This window comes from Xiphophorus couchianus, chromosome 4 (genome assembly GCF_001444195.1).
Source record: "Xiphophorus couchianus chromosome 4, X_couchianus-1.0, whole genome shotgun sequence".
Taxonomy (NCBI): Eukaryota; Metazoa; Chordata; class Actinopteri; order Cyprinodontiformes; family Poeciliidae; genus Xiphophorus; species Xiphophorus couchianus.
In genome coordinates, this window is record NC_040231.1 from 29,566,564 (window position 1) to 29,588,417 (window position 21,854).

General features: G+C 39.7%; 1 protein-coding gene across 2 annotated transcripts in view; it reads right to left on the minus strand.

Moving 5' to 3' along the window:
- The window catches only part of rhpn2 (rhophilin, Rho GTPase binding protein 2), a 31,765-nt gene extending 10,238 nt beyond the window's left edge, over positions 1 to 21,527 (minus strand). For both annotated transcript variants that reach the window (XM_028013892.1, XM_028013891.1), the window contains exons 1-8: positions 21,300 to 21,527; positions 16,504 to 16,619; positions 11,351 to 11,479; positions 4,629 to 4,704; positions 3,698 to 3,775; positions 3,339 to 3,463; positions 1,870 to 2,036; positions 14 to 201 (exon numbers count right to left, since the gene is read on the minus strand). In XM_028013892.1, coding sequence (XP_027869693.1) covers positions 14 to 201; positions 1,870 to 2,036; positions 3,339 to 3,463; positions 3,698 to 3,775; positions 4,629 to 4,704; positions 11,351 to 11,479; positions 16,504 to 16,619; positions 21,300 to 21,365 — 945 coding nt within the window. In that variant the 5' untranslated portion in view covers positions 21,366 to 21,527. The remainder of the gene's footprint in view (positions 1 to 13; positions 202 to 1,869; positions 2,037 to 3,338; positions 3,464 to 3,697; positions 3,776 to 4,628; positions 4,705 to 11,350; positions 11,480 to 16,503; positions 16,620 to 21,299) is intronic.
- Positions 21,528 to 21,854: the final 327 nt, after the last annotated feature.

A 21,854-nucleotide genomic window follows, 5' to 3' on the forward strand; every position in this document is an offset into this window, starting at 1 on the left:
GTACGCTACTTACCTTGGCAGCCTCCTGGGCCATTTTAATCAGGGAGGTGAACTGGTTCAGTACCCCCGGCAGAGCATTCTTCTCAAAGAGGCACTCCTGCGCCTGGGCAATCATCAGCTGGATCAGCATGCTGACCATGGCCGGACTCATGTCGTAGCTCGGGGTGTGGGTGAAGGTTGCCTTGAGGTGACTTAGCATGCCTGAGGGGAGAGGTTTGAGTTAACAGAAACCTAAACAAAACCCAAGCGGCTTCAAAACATTTATGTTCTGCTTTCAACCTTCATTTAATGGAACATTCTGGGTTAGAAAACGTCAACAACTTTTCAGGAAGCCTCCAGGTAAAATTAAGAAGCTAAATTTTCTAGAGAGGCGTCTGTTTTTGTAATGTTAGCCACACTAGCTAGGCTAACTGTTAATACAACATGGTAAATGCTTTTTGTGTAATATTAGCCAAATTGAATTAGCAATTAGCTAAATTAATTGCTAATTCAACATGGTAAAGGCCACTTTTTTGTAATGTTAGCTACACTAGCCAGGCTAATTACTAGTAGACCATGGTAAAGGTCGCTTTTTCTTTGTAATGTTAGGCCCACTAGCTGCGCTAACTGCTATTAGGAGATGCTAAAAACAGCTTAGAAGGTGACCTCTACAATAATGTCTTTGTTTTAAGGTACGAAATTGCTTGTTTTTAGCGACTGCTCTCTTACACTCAAACGGCGTGACATCACTTCTGCTCCTAACATAATATTTTACCACTCACTACAGAAAGGCTAGACAACTTATTTTGAACTGTGCTCCTGTTTTCCACTATAATAGTTCTTATAGTGATCAATAATTGACAAACTGGTATTAAATAAAACTGAGATTCTACTTTTTCAATCTTTCAAAGTATTCTGCTTCAACCTTTGATTGATGGTAGACTTCATACGAATAATGGTAGTCTCAAAACATATTCAATAGTTTTAACAAAACTGAAACAAATAAATAGATGCGACTCAAACAGCAATTTGTTCTGAAATACTTGACCTGTTTATTTTATTGTTATTCATCTGATAATTATATAAATCAAAAGGTTCCTCCCAGGACGCAGTAGGATTATCAGTTTTTCCAACAAGCCAGTGTGTATTTTGTTTTGTTAGATTAGCTAGTAGCAACAGAAAGCTATTTATTGCTTAGTAACAGAGAACTAGATTGCTAGGACACATTATGCAACATGGTTTCTCCTACAACTCTTTAGAGCACTGAAGCAAATCCAACATATATTTAGATGTGTACATAAATAAATGCACAGCAATTGTCAGCTCTCAGTTTAGTTTTGCTGCTTGCACAATGTTCCCTGTCTCAACATAAGTGCTTTAGTTACTACAAGTCAAAAAAAGATTAATCAAAGCGAGAAAAGCGAAGCCAAGTTGCGAGCTGTAATTACAGTGAAAGACCAGCCGTACAGCAGAGCCATATATCTATCAAGATCTGACGGCGATTCTTGAAAACCTTTGAGCGATGGAGAGCTACTTTGTGTTTCTGATGCTTTTTTGGACTGGAGCCACATGACAAGGAGCCAGAAACATCATCTGCATTCATTCTTCCTCTTGACACGGACACCAGAGGGCGGCGGCGGCTGGCTGATAAGCTGACACGAGCGTCGACGAACTTTATCTCAGCAGCATGTTATTGTGTCCTACTGCCCATTGTGTACGGTACAAAGAAACACCAACATTTCATGGAAGTGTTTAGGGAAGCTGCTATTTTTAAAAGAATTGTAGCTGACAGTTTCTTTCACCGTTTCACTCTGGAGTTGCAAACGCAAACTCCCCCCTGGGCTGACTTCCACGTCGTTACAGGTTAATGCGGTCAAAGTGAAAATGTACCTGCGGCTCTTTGAAAAGACGAGATGGCCTCCTGCAAGCCCGCTACTGTCTGCCGGTCACTTCTGGTGCCGATCTGGGAGTACAGAGCGGCCAAGTTGAAGACCATGCTGGCCTTCTCTAGAGACAGGTTCTGCTGGCAGACGGGAACGCCTGTGAAGGAGTCGTACCTGCAGGAAAGAAGACGACTCTCGTCACCATTTACAGCTTAATTTGGAGCACAAACATAATTTTACAAGTGGCTTAAAATACATAAATTAGTTAAGGCACAGTCTAAAACGTCTTTACTAAAACCTTCACTTTATTTTGAGACATGTTTTTCATATTAGCAGCAGCTTTTATGTCATTTCTGCCTTTTTATTTCCACAACTAGAACCTCTCATTGCACAGGAAGACAAACAGCTGGTACCAACCTAAATCTTTCTCATTTAAAGCTCCTATAAGCAAGCGAGGCTTTAGGTAGGGATATACCAGCTGATCCACAGGCTCAAGGAGGTGTCAGAATACTTGAAGACTGAAAACCCCCAACATGGCAGCTGATTTAGGAGATTCCTGCTCTCTGTCTTCTTCATTTATGTAGCACTTTGCTTTTTTAAGGCAGAAACTATGGAAATTAAGGTAATCGTTTGGTTCGTTTTAAACGCACATCATGTTTTTCATAATTGCAAAAGCTGAGCCTGTCACAATAACAAATTTTGCTGGACGATAAATTGTCCCAGTGATTATTGCGATAAATGATAATATTGTTGTTTTGGAACCGTTTTCAAGTAATATCTTGATAACGGCAACATAATGCAAGTTCATCCCCTCAAAGACCAATAAACTTTAACATAAAGAACACTTGGCACTGGAACTGGAAGACATTTTAGGTAAGGGAAGGTAATTTTATTTATATAGCGCATTTTAAATATCCAAAATAAAACAAAACAACTAAAAATAATACATAAAACAGAAACAAACACACACAACTAAAACCATAAATAAAATGTGTCATGAAGTCTCTGTAAACAAAATTGCCTTTCAAAAATGATTAATCAATTATGGAGCTCATTTTAATTTATTATGCGATTAATTGGTTTTTGCGACAGGTTACGTTACTCACAAAGTAAGTATTTTATTAGGAGACAGAGCATAACTGTGTAGTGGAAACCAATAAATATATGGCTTCTGTTTATTCAACCTTCGCTGAGTGAATATTTTGTGGAGCCTCCTAAAGCATGATGCTGCCACCACCATGTTTCACTATGAGATCCGGTGTGTCCAATTAGTTTTGTACTGTGCTTCTCATGTAGACAACAACGTTCCAAAGCATCTTTCACTTGTTTGCTTATTTCTGGGTTACTTTTGTGTTGGTGCAATCCCATAAAACGGCAATAAAATACATTTGGGTTTGTTGTGACATGGCAAAATGTAAAAATGTTTAAATGGTATGAATGATTTTGATTTTTGTAAAGCAGAATACTTAGTAATACCAGGTGAAGAAGATGCCCGTCTGGCGTGTCGGGGAGAAGAAGCGGTTCTCTATCAGAGGAAGGTGACTGTAGTATTTTGCGAGCAGCTCCACCCCAGTTTCGTTTCGGCTTGGTGTTCTGCAGGCCTAAGGCATAAAAAATGTTAATTTAATACAGTAGTAATAATAAACCTGTAGAAGTGAGGATGTAATATTCTCACTCAAACTCTCAAAGACTAGTCTTTTTTTTTTAAAAAAAGGAAAAGTATTTGAAGTTGTAGGAACACAACCGGTTATTTCCACACCTTGAGGAGTGGATATAAAGGTGGTTTTTACAGTAGAGAATTATACGTTGGGAAGAAAACATTCAAAAGCACTAACCTGTCTGAGGTCCATCAGGTCGGCGATCTCGTCTTCAAAAGTCCTTCCGTCTTCGTTGTAGTGCTCCAGGATGAAGTCCTGTCAAACACACAGGAGTCAACCCTGAGCCCAACGCATTTATTCATTCAATGCCGACATTTTGTGGGACTTTTCTGTTCTGCTGTACACATAAGCCGAAGAATGCGTGTTAAAAGACGTCCTATTTCAGAGCCAGCCGGCTGCACCTGCTAATTAGCTCAGAGATATGCGCGGAGATCAATTACCGACAGGAAACCAGACCAGGAAGCGACGAGCGATAAACGAGCCATCGTGACATTTACAAGCGGGCTTCCCCACGGCGCAGCGGAGCTCGATAATTACCCCGGCGTTCTAAGCGGCTACTGACCCGCTTTGGAACGACTTTATGGCTGTAGCTGTGCTGATAGGCAGGCGTGTAAAACGTGCAGAGGATAAAAGCTGCTTTTTGGCAGGTACTGCGACAATAACAACAAACTGCTGGAATGCGCTTTGGAAACGTCCCACGCGCATCTGACGTTTAGGTAACAAAAAAACCCCACAATGCCAGATTAGAGATCAGAGCTGCTATTAATATAGCGGAGGGCGACTGGTGGTGCAGACAAATGACCCAAATCCTCAATGAAAGGAGTCTCATTTTAAATCCCAACTGAAAACATTGACTATTATAATGTGGGTCATGTTTGCAGGACGGATATTAGCATTTTAACATTGATTATTGCAGGATGGGACGTCATTTTATGAAGCAATAAAAGGATCTGAATGCTATATAACAGTAAACTCAATCCTGGACAATGACGTAAAGCTAGATTTCAGCACAGCCCTAAACATGCGTTTGCTTTTCTTTAATTCTACAATACTTTTATATTTTAGGACACATATTGACATCAAGTCGCGGCGTTTGATGGTTTTATACCTTGAATGGTGCAGAGAAGTCGACTTCTTTCGTCTCCTTCAGACCCAGAGCAATCAGGGGAATGTTGGTAGTCTCCCTGTAAGCAAAACAGAAAGAAGGTTGTCTTGTGATCAACAACGTATTGGCATTCAGTTTCTATGCTCCTCTTATCTGGAAGAAGCTTCCAGAAAACAAGTTAGTAAATTCAACAAACGTGACCAGTTGAAGCTAACATAGTAAAGAGAAAACTGCAGTAAACCCCATTAAACCAATCTAATTTACTTACAGCAACATCAAGAATCAGAATGTTTTTTTCCTAATCATTGCATGTTGTTAATTATTGAACCTGGGAAAAAAGGTCAACAATACTGAATAATTTGAAATAACTAAGCTGATCCAAGCAGTTCACGCTGAGAAAGTTAACATTTTGTTGGGTCTTTATGTCGAAAATCATATTAGCGAAGCCAGGATTTGGCAGATGGTGTAGTGAACACACTCTGCAGGAGTTGGGATTTAAAGGTGAATGAGGGCCTCGCGCTGCACCGACTCTCCATCAATTAATCATCCTCTCCCGCCTCCCCGCGCCCTGACTCGCTGCTTCGCTTCAGCAGCGCAGCGAAGCAAACTCCTGTAATTGCTCCTTCTTTAGAAAAAAATTCCTGTTATTAAAACCAGCTTCTAGTAAAAGCGAGACTGCACCGCGTCCTGAAACCTCTCGTTTCATCTCGGCTGGCGCCGTAATCGTTTGGAATGTGGAGCGGGAAGGACTCGGACGTCTGCTGCAGACAGACGGAGAGCAGGTTCAGCTCGTTATCGGGGCTGAAGAAATACACCGTGACAAGTACCTGCTGCCGTTCACAAACCAAACAAACAAAAAAAAACCTCTAAATTCTCATCAGCTTCACAGCAGAGTTAGAAACTAAAGGAGGAAATACACACACACAAAATAATTTGCAGCAATAAAGAGGTCAGGGTGTTTCCACAGGAAGTCATTGCACTCAATGTCGGAGGTACAAACTTGAAAGTGTTTTATTAGGATGTGATGTGATAGATCAATGTAAAGTAAGTAGAGCATAATTGTGAGGTAAAAGGAGAAATAATTTCATATGAATATTAAAATGCTGGCTAATTTAATTATTTAGAGGCAAGAGAAAACTAATGTGGGGATGATGTCAAGCTGAAGCCCAGAGTTTGTTTTTTAACAGACTTTTTATAGTAAACATATTTCACAAAAGGCGCTATTTACATGCAATTTTCACTAAGTGTTGGTAACAACCCATGTAATCCATATGCAGAAACAAACCAAAACAAATAAGTTCAGAAATTAATTTATGTGAAATAATGTAAACTAAGAGTGAAAAATATTCATTTCTCCAGAGTAATAAGGAAGATGATGGCTTTCTAATCGACGCTGGATTTCAGCTGGTCTCTTGGCTTTCCATTCCTTTTTCCACCTCCCTTTCTGCGTGTGTTCAATACTTTTTCCCTCCGTCATTTCTAATTATTACACATAAATTAGTTCCTGAACTTATTTGTTTTGGTTTCTCTCCCTTCTTTTTGGAGATAAAAACATAATATGCTCCCCAAAAAAATTCTGAAAGAGACGGGAAACATGAGCCAAGATGGAAACTGAACTTAAAAACAAACAAGCATAAAAACGTCATCAAAAAGTATGTGTGTCTCTGTAACCGGGGTTAAAACATGGAATAGAATGATTAAAAGCCATAAAGCGGCTTCAATATTTAAAATTTGATTGAAACATTTGTGATGCTGATTTATTTACTTTTTAATCTGTTTTTTGTTAACATTTTTTCTTCTCGTCTGGACTTGTTGAGTTCATGTATTCTGTTCATTTTTATCCTGCTGCAGCTAAGAAGAGTGGAAATGGTTTATTTGTAATGAACACGTAAGGAAAGGCTGAATAGCTTCTGAATTATTTTTATTTGTTTTGGATTTCTTTGACTGCAGTTGGATTGTTGATTGACTAACAACTATTTGATGCATACTGTTGATTCTGACGATGGCACTTGACAAAATATAATGCTACTGGTAATGTTACTGGTTTCTAAACTGGTGATTAAGACGTTTTTGACTTTTGCATTTTCATGATATAAAGCACTTTGGATGGCCTTGTTGCCGAAAACGTGCTACACATTCAAAAATGTACAGCAATAATAATCACCTGGTGAAATTTTCATGTCAATAGCACCATCTAGAAATATGTTTAGTATGAAAAACTGTGATGTGTTCAATACTTTAACATAATTGTGATAAAATAATAATTATGCACAACCCACAAAAAGATTAGTTAGTCCTCGATGAGGCAGTCGCAAGGTTCGATTCCCGGCCTCTTGACCTTTGCCGCATGTCTTCCCTTTCTTTTCACCTACTTTTCTGTCTTAGCATGTTCAAATAAAGGCCATAAATAAAGCCAGAACAACCTTTTAAAAAAAATATACGCTGAACTTTGAGGTTGTAAAGTGACAGGACATGACCGAGTGGAAAGAACACATTTGTAATTCCCTGCAAGGTGAAGCTTCGCGTATCAACGGAGGCACAAGCTGTCCGGACTACATGCTCCGGCAAAACAACTCCTCGTACTCATTCATCGCTTTAAGATAGCGCTGCATTCCTCTGGCGCACTGGCTCAGTGAATCACTGCAGATCTTCTGCGTCAGCAGCACAGACAGCAGAGATAGGGGCTGCACGGCGATGCATCAGCGCTTGTAGATGATCACTCTGATCTCTGGTTTGGTTCGGCAGGGTACAGGTCCCGGGAGGGGAGGCGTTTGTAATGCTGGGAATCTAAGATGTCAAAAGCTTCACAGAAAATTCCCTGCATTTATGCACTCTGACCGTTTGAAAGAAAGTCTTTAAGTTATGGAAGGCGGGAAAAGCGGCGATCGGGATCACAGGTTCGACCTAATTAGATTCTCAGAGATGACAACTTGGGAAGCTTACATGCGGTAAATTTGTATTGTTAATTTGGAGCGTTTTTCTGATTACAGCTGCATGTTTTGACTACTTGTGTGACTCCAGAGTTTGCCCTGATCTCTCACCAGATACCAGTCTCCTCCTTCAGAGGAAGAGCACAAAAACCAACAACCTGATGCAATTTAATGAAGGTTATCTTTAGAAACTTTCTATAACAGAGAAGAGAGAGGTATATTCCAGCTAACACTTGAGATTTGCATTACATTTGACTGTGGTGAGGCCTTTAACCAGCTCCAATGAAGTCATGTTGACCTTTGTTTCCCTCTCATACAACAAGGTTGGGGAAAGACTTGCAGTAATGATGTTTCCATGGCATCAATTTTAGACACTGACATTTTTTGGGAGGCAGGACTGAAACAGTGACACCCCCAAGAGAGAGAGGTTTAGGCCATGGTCCCCTCATGTTGTCACCTCTCTTCCCCAAAACACAATAAATTTAGAAATTTATGGGTCATTTTTAGGGTATGAAATATGAAAAAATATGGAATGACTTGAAATCTAAACAACCTGAGCTACTATAAAAAAAAAAATGCCGGAAAGCATTTTGAACTGCCTTGTTGCTGAAATGTGTTTTACACATAAACCTGATTGACAGTGAGGTATTTTTTATAGAGGTTTGATGGATGTAGAAGTTTTGAAAATCAATAGAAAATAAAGATGAACATTTATTCCTATGCATCTGGTTCTTGTCCAATATTTATGAAGCTAAAAAAAGTGTGTCAATGTACAAAACGTAAACATTGATACAAATTTTTGTTGCTTTAATAAGAATGAAACAACCACTAGTCAGATTAAAAAAAAAAAGATGGTTAGAAAAGGGGAAAAGAAAAGAATACAATTTTAAACAGGGTTTCTGCAGGTTTCACCAACTCAATTTAAGACTTTTTAAGACCATCATGGAGGTAATTTAAGACCTACAAGAAATGTATGAACTTTGTCCAGCCAATTGGCAATCTATTTGTACTTATCCATGATAGACCCATAAAACTAGCAAAGTGAAAACGTTTTAAGGGCGAGTGATTTTTAAACCAAATGTGTTGCTGAAACTGAAACTGGGAAGAGTGACAATAAGGGACGCCATTTAGAAGACGGAGATCTCCTGGGAAAAGCCTAGAAAGGTTATGAGAGTCTTGTCTTTGTGTATTCACCACTGAGGTTGTGTTTCGAGCAGGCTAGGTCTCCACTGTGGAGATTTGTACCATCACCCCAAAGAGACAGCTGCCCACAAATCACCTAAAAGAACTTTCTCAACACACCCAAGAGCTTTGTGTTCAGGTAATGAGTATGTAAGGGCTGCGTGGTAGGGTTTGTTTGCTGGCGTGTGCGTGTATGTGTGTTTCAGGCTGTGGGAAACACAGGTGGACAGATAATGCTTGCTTCAGAGTCTGTGTATTGTCAGACAGAATGGTGGGCTGGTGATTCTTTAAGAACCTGGCAGACACCGACAACAAGCCGTTTGTTATGACCCTCCATTCACTCCTTAATCCCCAAGCCGAGGACACTGGGGAAAAACAATTGCATCCAGAAGCAGCTGCTAAACTTTCCGTGTATTAATAATCCAAATCCCAAATGGAAAAGTATGAAGTTCAACATCAGATGAATTGCTGAGCAGAAAATCTTAAAAAAAAAAAAAAAAAAAAAAAGAAGAAGAATAAACCTAAGTGGGAAAGTATTTGCCTCCCTGATCGCTGCAGGGAAGGAAAGTTCATAATCTTCCACTGTTTGTGTGTGTCGGTGCAGACTGACTCCCTGAATCTAGGTTAAAACCTCCTGAGTGTTGCAGGACGACGTACATGTGGGATAAACAAAATAATCCGGGATTATCGTAGTGCCGACATGAGAGGGTGTTTTGGGTTTGTGAGGTAATTTACAAGAAAACTCGTCTAGGTCTGAGCCTGGTGCTATGTAAGTGGTCGATGTAATCAGTGCTGCGGACAAACGCATTCAAAGTGAGTCCATTCACGAGGGGCGTTAACTTCCTGCAGAACTTTGAGATTAAAAATTGTGTTTGTTGTTTTTTTTAAACAAAATTGAATTGACCCCAGAGACACAAATTATTTTAGGGCTAATTTTGCCTAAAACAGAAAAAAATTAATAAAAATATGAAGTTCTGCTAAGCTAGAATTAAAAGACAAAGAATAGAAGTTGTGATTTATCTCTGTCTGACATGGCGTCCTTGTCAAGAGATTTTTATGAGAGTCTTAAAATGAGTGATTGAGCAACTCTAGTGTACAAAGGGAGGTTGTTCCAGCACTGGGAAGCCTCCATCACAGGTGACTGGTAGACCTTGTAGGTCATGCTTGGAATGAAGCAAAGGGGTCAAAGGTTTATTTGAATTTGGTGCAGCAAACCATTAAAACTCTTAAAAACAAGAAATAAAACCAAGAACTGGATCCTTCATTGAACAGGGAGCTGATTATGAGCAAATGCAATTGTACCATAAAAGCTAAAGTTCCACAGTTTGCAGGTTTGAAGCATTTTAGGTGCTTTTAAAACACAATATCAGCAATGAGGTTAGAAAAGCAACTGTTGCTCACCATTGAAATAAGAAGAGGGAGTTCTAGAGCTAGTTTGAATTCATATATTAAACCATCCTGCCAGCATACGGGTCCGTCTCGTTGTGAGAGTAAGCAGTTCAAGGAAGCAGGATGGCGAATTACCCTCTGGCTCTGGGTGGGAGCAATCAGAGCCTATAATTACACCTGAGCATTTGCCAGCCCATTCTCTGCTGTATGCTTGCTAAACGGGAGCCAAGCGCCTCCTTCCAGGTGAGTCCTCTGGTTGACGTGTTGATCCCCGTTGGCTGAACTGTGGCTTTGATGTGATGCGCCGGCTAACCGGATCCCCCTCAGTCACCTTTTCAAACGATGAGGAAATGCTTTGTCGCTTAATTTCCCTCCAAACATCTAGCCGCGCTTTTTAAAGCTTTTGCATTTCCTCATTGCTGTGACTCTGAAACGTTTGTGTTGGAGGTTGTGGAGGATCCTCCAGATATCCATGCTTTGTTTTCCTTCACACCACAGAAAGTTGTGAATAAACAAAATAAATGAAAAAAGAAACAAAACAAAAAACCTCTCAGTACCACGCACACCCCAGCAGAACACACCCAGTGATGCAGCTTGCAAAAAACACCAGACGCTTAAATTGGGTTTGCATAAAGGTTCAGCTCACAATTTCCTTGTTGCTTTTTATACAGTGGCACAGAAACCCGTTAGTCTGGTTTGACATTCAAATGATCGGTCTGTCTTCAGGGTTTCTCTAAATGTCCTTCTCCTTTTGAACGTCTTCAGTCATGAAGCTACTTTTAATTAAAGAGAGCTTATTAACTAAAAACAACACATTTTAGAGCCACATTTTTCCTTCTGTCAATCAACTTTACTATTCTTCCTCCGCAGGTGCTTTAAAAGGTAACTTAAGGAGAAGACACCGACTTGTCAAATGAGTTGTGAAGAACCCTCAGCGCTACGTGGAGGGACGCTTTTAACATAACTACAATAGGAAACTCCACCGATTTGTACATTTCAATGTGAATCAAAGCAACAAAAATAAACGTGTGAATGAAGACCAATAGTAATTGACCATTAAAATGCATAATTTATAAATGCCAATAAATAGATTGCAAACAGTAGGTGTAGATGTCTTTGTGCAACTAAACGTTCCCGTTACTTTAGTGTTTATGATTGTTTCTAAACCTAAGGTCAACAGGAACATATTCATAATTATAAAGGGGTCAGGAAAGGCCTCCTTACTCTGCGCTCTGATAGACGTCCACTGAGCTGTTGAGTCCTTCCAGCTGTCCCATCAGCAGCTGCAGGTTGGAGTTGACGTAGCTTAGCTCCAGAACAACCATCTCTTTAACCTTGTTGTTGTTTGTGGCCCTGCAAGGAGCAACAAACGAGAGGACAGACAAAAGCAAAGGATTAAACGGAGGATAAAAGGATACACATGCAGATAGTAATCCCCTTTAAAGTAAGGCCCGAGGCTGAACGGGAAAAGAAAACATCTATTAGTGGGACTAAAGGTTTCTGTGGCTGAATATTAAAACAAATCTCTCTCTTCCAGTAATCTGGACCACAGAACACAAACACACACTCGCATAGTATATACATTTGTCTTCACAAGGATTTTGCATTGTCTTCTGTAGCCTAACTTTAATGTTGTCTTGTTTTGTTGTATACTAGGTGATTAATAAAAACTTAAAACTTCACAGCAAAATAACCTTAAAGAGTGAAATAATGGCTATATTTGTGCAAGATGAGCAGTTGTGCGTCTTTGTGAAACCAACAGCAAAGGTTTCGCTGCCTGAGAGAGATAAGGTTGCCCTAGCAACTTAGGGTTGCGTTTCTTGTAACACCCATGAAGCACCTGTCTGCGGCTTTTTGTGGGAAGGAATTTATGTTTCACTGGCAGCCCTCTTAAAACAAAAACCAGCACACTGGCCCGGATACTAGCTGACAATAGCATCCAGTCCAGCCATCTTATCTGCATGACCGTAACAGAGAAGATGGATGGATGCTAAACACACCTAAAACTTGTCAGGTCAGAGCCAAACTCTTTGGCACTGACACCACTCTGTAATTACGGGGTATTATTTTCAACATTAGGTGTGATATGCGATTAGGTGTCGACAGACAACTTTAAAAAAAAAAAAAGGCAGCGATTTTTGGCTAAGAACCAGGAAAAAAAGACACCATACACACGCACTGCTAGGTCTCCAGTGAGAATGTTTTTACTGTCAATTATTTCCAGTGATAGCAAAGCGTTTAAATAATAATCATTTCAGTAATCATTTTCATTTTGAAACATCAGTAAAACTTTTTTTTTCTACACACAGTGCGACGTCACCCCTTCTGCCAGCATAAATACCCGCTGCTCATTACAGTAAGGCTAGAAAGAAATCTGTTTACACTATAAGACTTGCTTTTCATTTCAACCCACCAACAGCTTTATTTTTTTTTAAATCTCAGTTTAGGGGGGAAAAAAAACTGGGTTGAAGAGGTGGATGTGCTGTGGGTTGGAAAAAAGTGATGCAGAAAACCTGACCATAAGCTGTTATTAAAGTCCAATTTCAATATCAAATATCACCCAGCAGAGTGTGGGAACCAGACAGGAAGCCAGCAAGTGTGGCTTTACACAAGGATTTTCCCCCATCCTCTTCTCTGGAAAAGCCGTTTTATACGTTTGGCACCTTGACATTATTGTCTTGAGGAAAAGATGCCGAGCTCTGATACAGGACAGGACAAAAGTTTGTAACTTTAAACAGGGCGACCCACGCAATCCTTTTTGTCCGTTCTCCTGTGATAAATATCTTCTAATTCTCCATAATAACTTTTCAACACAAACAAAAACAATCCTGGTTCAAATTTTAAATGAAGCATCATTAAAAGAGAAGAGTTGTGGTTTTAAAAGTGCAACAGTGGAAGAAAGAAGAAAAAGAGAAAGAAAAGAAGAGAGAGAAACTGGTCAGACCAGACAGACTCCACCTGTTGCTGATTGGGAGAGGAATGCAGAACAATGGAGAAGAGGCAAAAGAAAGGTGTACTGATGTCAGCCAATGACAAATACTGTCACCTAGAAAGTACCATGGCAACATCACTAAAGGTTGGAACTTTAAAAAATACATATATATATTCATGGCTTTATTAAAAAGTCTCTTTGAGACAACAAAAGTCGATGTCCAAACCTTGAGAGTCCGGTCATGCAAACACGCCCAGACATGGACAAAAGTCGCCCCACTAGACCCAAAATATAGCACAGAAAGCAAGTCAGAAATAAGCGCAGGATGTTCTGTGTGTTTAGAGCAGAGGTGGAAATTAAAAATTTCCTCCACCAGCCACTCAGACATTTCACCAGCCAATATTTTTTTCTTTCGATTACAAATCCCAGCAGTACAAGCAAATGACATAGAATACATTATTTATTCTTAACTCTATGAAAACAAATTTACTGACAATAAGTTCACCGGACATACAGTATGTATGTATACAGACTAATTTAACATAACAAAGCATGGACACCTTGACAGAGGTGTAGTGCAATAAGTTCACTTGACGTAATTACTTACAGCATATTTAACTACACAACCCAAACATTCTTGCAATCATTTCCTATGTTGAACATTTCCACATTTTGCCTACAACTCCCCCAGATAGTATTTACTGAAGATGTGTCTGGTCATTTTTAAACATTTTAAAATGGTTTCAATAGCTGTTTTCTAACTGTCCTATTTGTTGTTTCTTACTTATTACGTTTTCTATTGAAATTCACAATTATTCTTATTACTAAAAACAACTTTTTTTTCTGTTCAAATTGTCAACCCGCCACAGTGGCAGGTGCATTGCTCCAATTTACAAGCCACTTCATACTTTTACCTGCATTTGGCCAGAGGCGGGTACTAATTTCCACCCCTGGTTTAGAGTGGTTAATAGAAAGACAGACAGACAGGATGTGCACAACGGCCTCTTGCCCCCAGCCTTCGCGTCAGTAAGTTATGCGAGGTACCAGAGGAATGTCGGGCCTCTGCAGGTTCCAGACTGGTAAAGTCAGACCTTTACCGGTAAACACTGAGCCTTGTTTATCTGTAGTTGCTACATCAGATAATTCCCAGCGACTTTGTCGCTATATTAAGATGAAAAGGAAATCGGCATCGGCCAAAATGCAAATCGGTAGGTTGAGGTTTTTGAAACCCCAACATTGAATACACCAGCCTGGTGAATTCAAAGTGAAAAAAGACTTTGGGTTGGTCATTGTCAGTATCAGTGACAATGACACTGAGGGATTGTTTTAATCAAGTGATTAAACAATCAATCACTTGATTGTTTAACCTCAATCATCACTTGATTGATGTTTAACAATCAAGTCAGATAAGACACAAAAGAATGAAAAGCCATTTAAAAAGGAAACTGTATTTTCTACCAAGGTATACGCTAAAGTTCAGTTCCTGGTTATTTAGTTTCCAGGTTTCTTACTTTTCATCGTTTCAGCTCTGAGGAAAAGTTCAGAGCTGACTTCTGCAAATACCTGGAAGCCTGAAGGTATCGATACAGAAATACTGCTCTTTTTATCTGTTTCAATGTTCAACTTCTGTTCGTTACAGAAGATCTAGATTTAGAAATGTTTTAGAAACCTTTTCGAAATCTCAGAATAAAGCTAAAGACCTGGATTCTCTAACAAACACACAGGGAGACAGCTCTTCTGATCATCAAAACTAACTGCACTACTTGTGAAATAGATCATGCAAAGTATATCTTAAAACATCAAATTCAAACCATCGTCTTTGTGGCAAATTATCCAACAGCTGTCACTTGCTTTTGCAGTGACCGCTGCAAAAGCGAAGATGCACAGTTGCTTTTTTTTTGTTGTTGTTGCAAAAGCAGAAGCTTCAGCTACAGTGTTTGGACTTTTGACAGCTGAATGTTGCTGGATCAGTAAGCTTGACTTTCCTTGTTATGATGGAAACTTTCTGCCAAACCAGCAAAGAACACAAGGTTTTTGTGAACCAGAAACAAATGGCTAGAAATAGCTTTATGACGCATAAAGCTATTCATATCAGACTTTTTCTTAAATTTTTTGTCATTTACATGAATATATACATTCTAGCTGTCAGATTTCCAAAATGTATTTTAGGACTCTAGGCTCTGATTGCATTATTTTAAACTGTATTCATGGTATACTCAGATATAACTGAATATATAATATATAATAATATATTATCGTTCTAGGCAACACTTTTTTCTTTATTGCTTTATAGGCAACTTATATTGCTAAATGTTGCCTATAAAAACTTATAGCAATACATCTCATTCAAATCAGCTAAAAAGCGTCAAACACTCAGACTGTGGGGAACGAATATAAAAATTACATTTCTGTAAGTCTCTCACTAAAAATTAGAAAAATACACTCCTACTGCTTACGTGCTTGTTCGTATTTTTATCTCGCGACCATATTTTTATTAAAGGGACTTAAACTCCCTTTAAGTCATAAATACTGACTTAAAGGGAGTTTAAATGATTTACAGTATTTAATAGAATACAAAGATAGCCAGATGTCTTTTTTTGAGGACTATATAAAATAAATACAAAAATAAAGGTCTAAAAATATTATCTGGTTTATGTTTTGGGCAGAAAAGGCACAGCGTGTGGAGTTGTTAATAAATTCAATGTCATAATTAAGACAAAATTATAAAAAAATCAAAAAAAATCACTGTATTATTTATGTAGGTTCACTGGTAATATCAGATCTTCCTCTGGTTCTATGGAGGAAAATCTGTATCATCCCAAAACAGGAAAATTGGTGTAAAATATTAATTTACACTAATTAATATGTGGATGAAAAAACATTTCAAGTTGTGTGTTTTTCAAAACTCCAATCTAAATCAATCTCCAAGCTTTCCTCCATGGAAACCCATGTTGTGTAGCAATTTAAAAAGAGCAAACAAAACCAGGAGTGTGATTGCAAGGATTTTTTTGGTAGCCTGATCAAAGCAGCAGGTTCATGAGCAAAAATGTTGTGACTCTTTTTTTCTTCTTCTTCTCTTTAGTGTGAATCACAGTGACTCTTTGTTTTCAGGCTGAATGGAATGCTCCTGTTTCAGAGCTTTATCATCCAATCCCCACAATGACAGAGGAGCGCAGGGGTGCAGCCAAGCGTGTCAAAATGGAAAACAAGTTGGAGTTTACTTGAGTTCACTTATGGTGCAAAAAAATTACATAATTATTGCAATGTTTCCACCTTAGGTGACACATGCAAAAATCACAGTTTGCATGTGTCACCGTCACCGGTGAATTGGGGGTATTTTTATCCTGAGAAACGGGCGTTGTGCAACGATCCTCGCTTTGTGCAGACGCGAACAATCCATGTACAGGGGTGTTTGGCTGTGTGCGCGCGTGAGTTTGGACCGTACTTCAGCAGATTCTCAGCTCCGGCCCTCATCCTCATCTGTTTGATGATCTGCTGGTTGAGACTGGCTCGCTGCTTCTGCAGTTTGCTCCGTCCGGTCTGCGCGAGCGGGTTGCAGCCCTGGAGGAGAAGACATGGAAACAAGAATGACAACTCAGCCAAATGCTGCCTTCAGGGAGTTCTTTTCCATTACGGTTCTGTCCGCATTGATACTGCCATGACAACTGAGAGTCCATATATCGTGCGGCTTTATTTTGCACCTGTGTGCGGTTTCTCATCAGGGTGTTATGAGCACAGGAACAATAAAATATTTCAGCAAAGTTTCTTTCATTTCTTTAATAGACGTAGCATCAAGGCACAAAAACACTAGTTTAAAAAAACCACATGGTTTTGCTTCCCCATCTAACATTTAAAAGTATTTCTCTTTAATAAATGATAAGATGATAAAGATAAATGTAAATTTGCTGTCACGTAGACTGTCACTGTCTGTACAAAAGAAAGAATAAAAAGAAGGCAGTGTAGTTACAAACTCCAAGCATTACTCTATAAAGAGCAGAACAGCAACAATGTGTAGTATTTAGTAAAATATACATTTGAAAACTTGTCAAATTTAATTGGATGTGCATATTACACTTTTGCGTAAGTCAATGTATGATAAATGCTAAATGTTATTAAATACTGTAATATTTTAGCAGCAGGAGAAATTTTTCATTTTCTAATTACAATGATGTAAATAAAAACTATGATATTGTGGACATAATTCTAAAAATGGATATTTCTGTCACACTGTTAGAATCTCATACAGGCACTTCCCTATTCAGTATACACAACAGAGGTGTTGGCTCCATTATAATTTGCCTTGCAAAAACAAGCCTAGTAGAGAAACCAGTTAACCAGTCAAACCAGTTATCACAACAGACTTAAAGAATGCAATTAGGTTTATCCATGAACACCAAGTAGAGCTGGGAGTCAAAAAACACAAAAAAAGGACGCAAGAGGTTAAAAAAAAGAAACATTTATGATTTCAGAGGTGAGTTCACCGTTTTTCTGTAAACAACCGATTCAGTCTTCGACTCAAGCCTGACTCAACACAAAAAGCATTTCAAATTTCACAGGTGTCCTTTCAATGGAAGTACAAAGATCATTTTTAAAAAAGCCATGATGATTTAAACATGTTTTTAATTCAGTGAAGTGCCTCTTATGCTGTCAGCTGCCCTAAGGATGTGACATCATTCTGCTGGTACGGATTGTTTCTACTCATTCCTGTCATTGTAAGTGCGGTTTTCGGTGAGGGCTTTTCCTCTGACTGTCCTCTCAAATCCTTTACATTCACGTCCGAGTCATGCTGCGATGACAGAGCCTGTGTCAGAGGTTTCTGTGAAGGGAGCGGGCAGAACAGCGAGGTGGAAAGGGTCACAAAGCGCCAATGAGGCTAGCACTCGACCAAACACCACAGCCAAAGCACAATGCGCCTATTGAGGTCACAAGATTGGACCAGCGCAAACACTTCAGTGACCTGCAGGTTTAATAAGTAACCATGTATTCAAATGACTGCCCTGTTTATCAACAGAGACAGGCGCTGAGCTATTCTGGGAACAGCAACAGGATGACGAGCACGCGACTTGACAGGGTGTGCTCTGATCGTGACACACTGTCCTCCCGTCGTTACGTCTCAGGTGGGGCATGTAACAGGACTGGGGAGTGGCTTGAGGCGGACGGTTGCCATAGCAGTAAGTTTCTGTCGTTTGTATATAGCAAAATAAAATGTCACTCATCGTCTGTCATCGAAGTTAGCAAGTAGTCATTAAGCAGGCTGAAGGATGTTGGAACTTGATCTGCCAAGATTCAAACTACCCACTTTTTTTTTCTTTCAATTTCATAAGCAACAGCTGTAATAATGTTTTTTTTTAATATACATTATACAAAAGAAAATGGAGAATCAAACACTGTAAATGTGGCTGTTTTCAAGGTTCTACTAAATTTATGTTTTTTAGTACAAGAAGCTTCGGGTCAGTTGATGGCCTCCTAACAGACATGGTATCCATATTTTACTAACTCCAACCAAAAAATAGTGTTGTAGGGCGATTTCACACCTGATAGTCCAGTGCACTGGGTTGGAATGGGGACCAAAATTGCAATATTTGTTACATTTTCAGCTGCTGCGGTTCACTTTCACACTATTTTTCACTACTATCGCCAAACGAACCGGACTTTCCAGGCAAACAAACTAGAGTTTGACTGAAGCAAAGTAAACTGGGTTGGCGTGAACACACCCCTAGTGAGGGTTTGTTCTGATAGGATAAAGACTTGGCCACCAGTACCCACCCACATGCCTAATTGAACATCAGTGACATAAATCACTTTTTGCCATGTCTGCCTCCATCTTTATTATCCCCTTTAGTCCAACTAATTTCCTCGACCTGCTGGGCCGCCTGAACAGTGCAGCCTTTCTCCGTCACTGTGCTATGCACTTAATTAGAGCAAAACACAAAGGGCCGCCCAGTCCAGCATCATATCCATCACGCAGAAAATCCACTTGCTGTTGTATAACCGAGGTTTCATAAAGAACATGTGAGGCAACGTATAATGAGTTAGCTGGTTTGCACAAGTGGTGATTAACAGTGGCAATCTGCCATGAGGGGGCTTCAGGCGCGACCCAGTTTTGAGCTGGAACAATCTGTTTCTTGCCGGTATAGATTACGTGTGCTCGGTATTTTCATTGTCGCTTAAGGTACGTGTAGTGAAAACTAAAATCATAGGACTTGCTAGTTTCATCTGCAAGTTAAAAAGCTCAAATCTTAATTTTTAGTAAATTACTGTACAAATCCGTTGTTGATTATTGCTGCCCTCCTCCCCATCTCCCATTAGGTTGTCTCCACCGTGACCAACGCTTGGAGGGAGCAAATGTTTCTCCCAGAAAGGGGAGCTTGCCTGGTTCGAGAACCCAGGCACATGTTGTCAATTTGTGTCTGTGGTCTGGCTGAAGGAGAGCCCCAGGCCAGATGCTACGTCAATGCTCTCTCTGGCCAAGGAGGTCGAGATGAAGAGCAGAAACATGCCGATTCGGGGGTTTTGTGCTGCCATCTTTCCATTCTGCACACATCCAGTCGGCCTTCAGCCAGCTGGAAGATAAACTACGGACGGTCCCGAACCGCAACAGCTCCCTGGAGTATCAGTCAGACCCGATGAGGTCTTGTTAATCACTGCATCTTATTCTCACCAAGTAGAGAAAAAAAATAAAATAAAATACTCACCAAGTTCCACGGGGGCAGAAATTTGACTGAGAAGTTTCCTAGTTGTAAATCTCTTCAAGAAGGCCAAATGAAAGCATGTGGATGTAATTGTGGTTGACATGAATCTGCAAACTCTTTAATACTCAATGAAAGTGAAAAGCAAAGAGTGAGGATCATAATGAAAGTAGAGCTCAGGCTCTACATTTTAAAAGGCATTAGAAGGTTTGGTCATGTCCTGTGGCTGTACCAGCCCCCGACGCCCACTAACCTTTTTATAGACACAGGAAGTCTCAAACCAGACAGCGTTCAAAAGTGGGATTCGGGCGAATTTAAAGACACAAAGGCAGCGCTCAAATGCCCATCTAAACAAACTTGCCCTGTGAAAACACTCAGGAACATGTGGAGTGCTCAGAGGCCGACCAAACTCTGTGAAAACACATTAGATAATAACTCAGCTTGCCAACTGTCTCTCCTATAACCTCAGACTACACAAAACCCAAACCTCCAGAAAATGCTACTGTAGCCGGTACTGTAGCTGGGCAATTTACCAACTTCAACGTCAAAACACCAGAAGATGAAAGTGCTGTCAACCACCTTTAATTATGCAGATGATGGCATTATAAAGAGCACCTCCCACATGTTCAGCTGTTGATTACAATCAATTAAAAGGTAAATACTTAGATAAAATTCCTTAGAAACACAACAATCGTTGGTCAAACTGCAGGAAAAGAACGTAAAGAAAATCTTGATGAAATAGAAATTATGTGGACAGGAGTCCATTTGGAGCTTTTAGACCCGTTGCATGTTTGACGGAAAGCTGACAACCGATAATGACTATGGCCCTCCAGTTTCTCAAGACAAAGCTATTCCCAGAAGAGAACACACACACACACACATACATACATGTGCACACAGACACCTGAACCTGACAGCCCAGTGGTTTCTACTGCTGTTGGTGACATTTCAGGATTGGAAAAGACTAGAACCAGTAGTTATCCATTCAAATCAGTGTATTTTGTAGCCAGTTTGTCATCCCCCACACATTATCATTAACCTTGGTGGTGCGTTTTTTTTGTTTTTTTTTACATGAGAAATATACACCGACAGTAAAGTAATTACTGTCAGTACAGAACAAGATTTTCACTAAATGCAATGCTTTTTCAACAAAAAACAAAAGTTATTAAACGAAAAACACCTGACGTTTCTTGTTTGAAGGGAGATAATGACAATTTTCATAACTTTAATGGGTAAAAATCTGTTTAAGTTCCTGTTTGAATCTTTGTTTAATCTATGTGGTATCTGTGTGCATTTACTCCTGGTAAGTTTCCCCCAAGACCTTTAAAACGCGTCCAAACTGTGGGGAACACGTCAAAATACAAGCTAGTCTTTAAACTCCCTGACATTTTTTTTAATCTAATGGAAAGCAAACACCTCACTTAAAAACCTGAAGCCAAAATGGACGAGTTTAAGAAAACAAAGTCCGCAGTTCAGATGGTTTTACTCCAATATACACATAATATACACATGTAGAAATAAACTCGTGCGTTTGTTGAAAAACTAAACTCACCTTTCTGAAATGTTTTCCGTCTCCTCCGCTGTCTTCAGTGCCGTTCGGTAAAAGTGTGTCCGTCATTCTGAGGGCCAGGTTAAAACGAAGCAAAACAAAACCAAAAAGATAAAAAAGGAGTAGCACTAAAGGCGAGCTGAATAAGAAAGCAGCGCGCTGCTGTGCAACAGGTGAGTTTCGTCTGTCCTCTGTGTTCCCGTTGCTCTGTCCTCACTCCACCCAGCAGAGCAGTTTTCCAGCAAGAACAGCAGACTCCGCCCAAAATACTGGAGCGGGATGAGAAACCGGAGGATAAAGGAGGAAAAGGTCACCGGAAGTCACCTGCCTCCTTCAGAAGACGTAAGCCACATTACAGTAACACGGTAAGAGAAAGGGTCGCAAAACTAGCATTAATCCACAGACGGTGTTACTAGCACAAAATTGCCGTGCATGTTTATTTGGCTCGAGCAATATAATAGAATAGCAGACCTAACTTATAAAGTAATGGTTTAACTTTCAAATAAAAAATAAAATAATCATATTACGAACAGATAACACTAAAACTCTGGTTACATC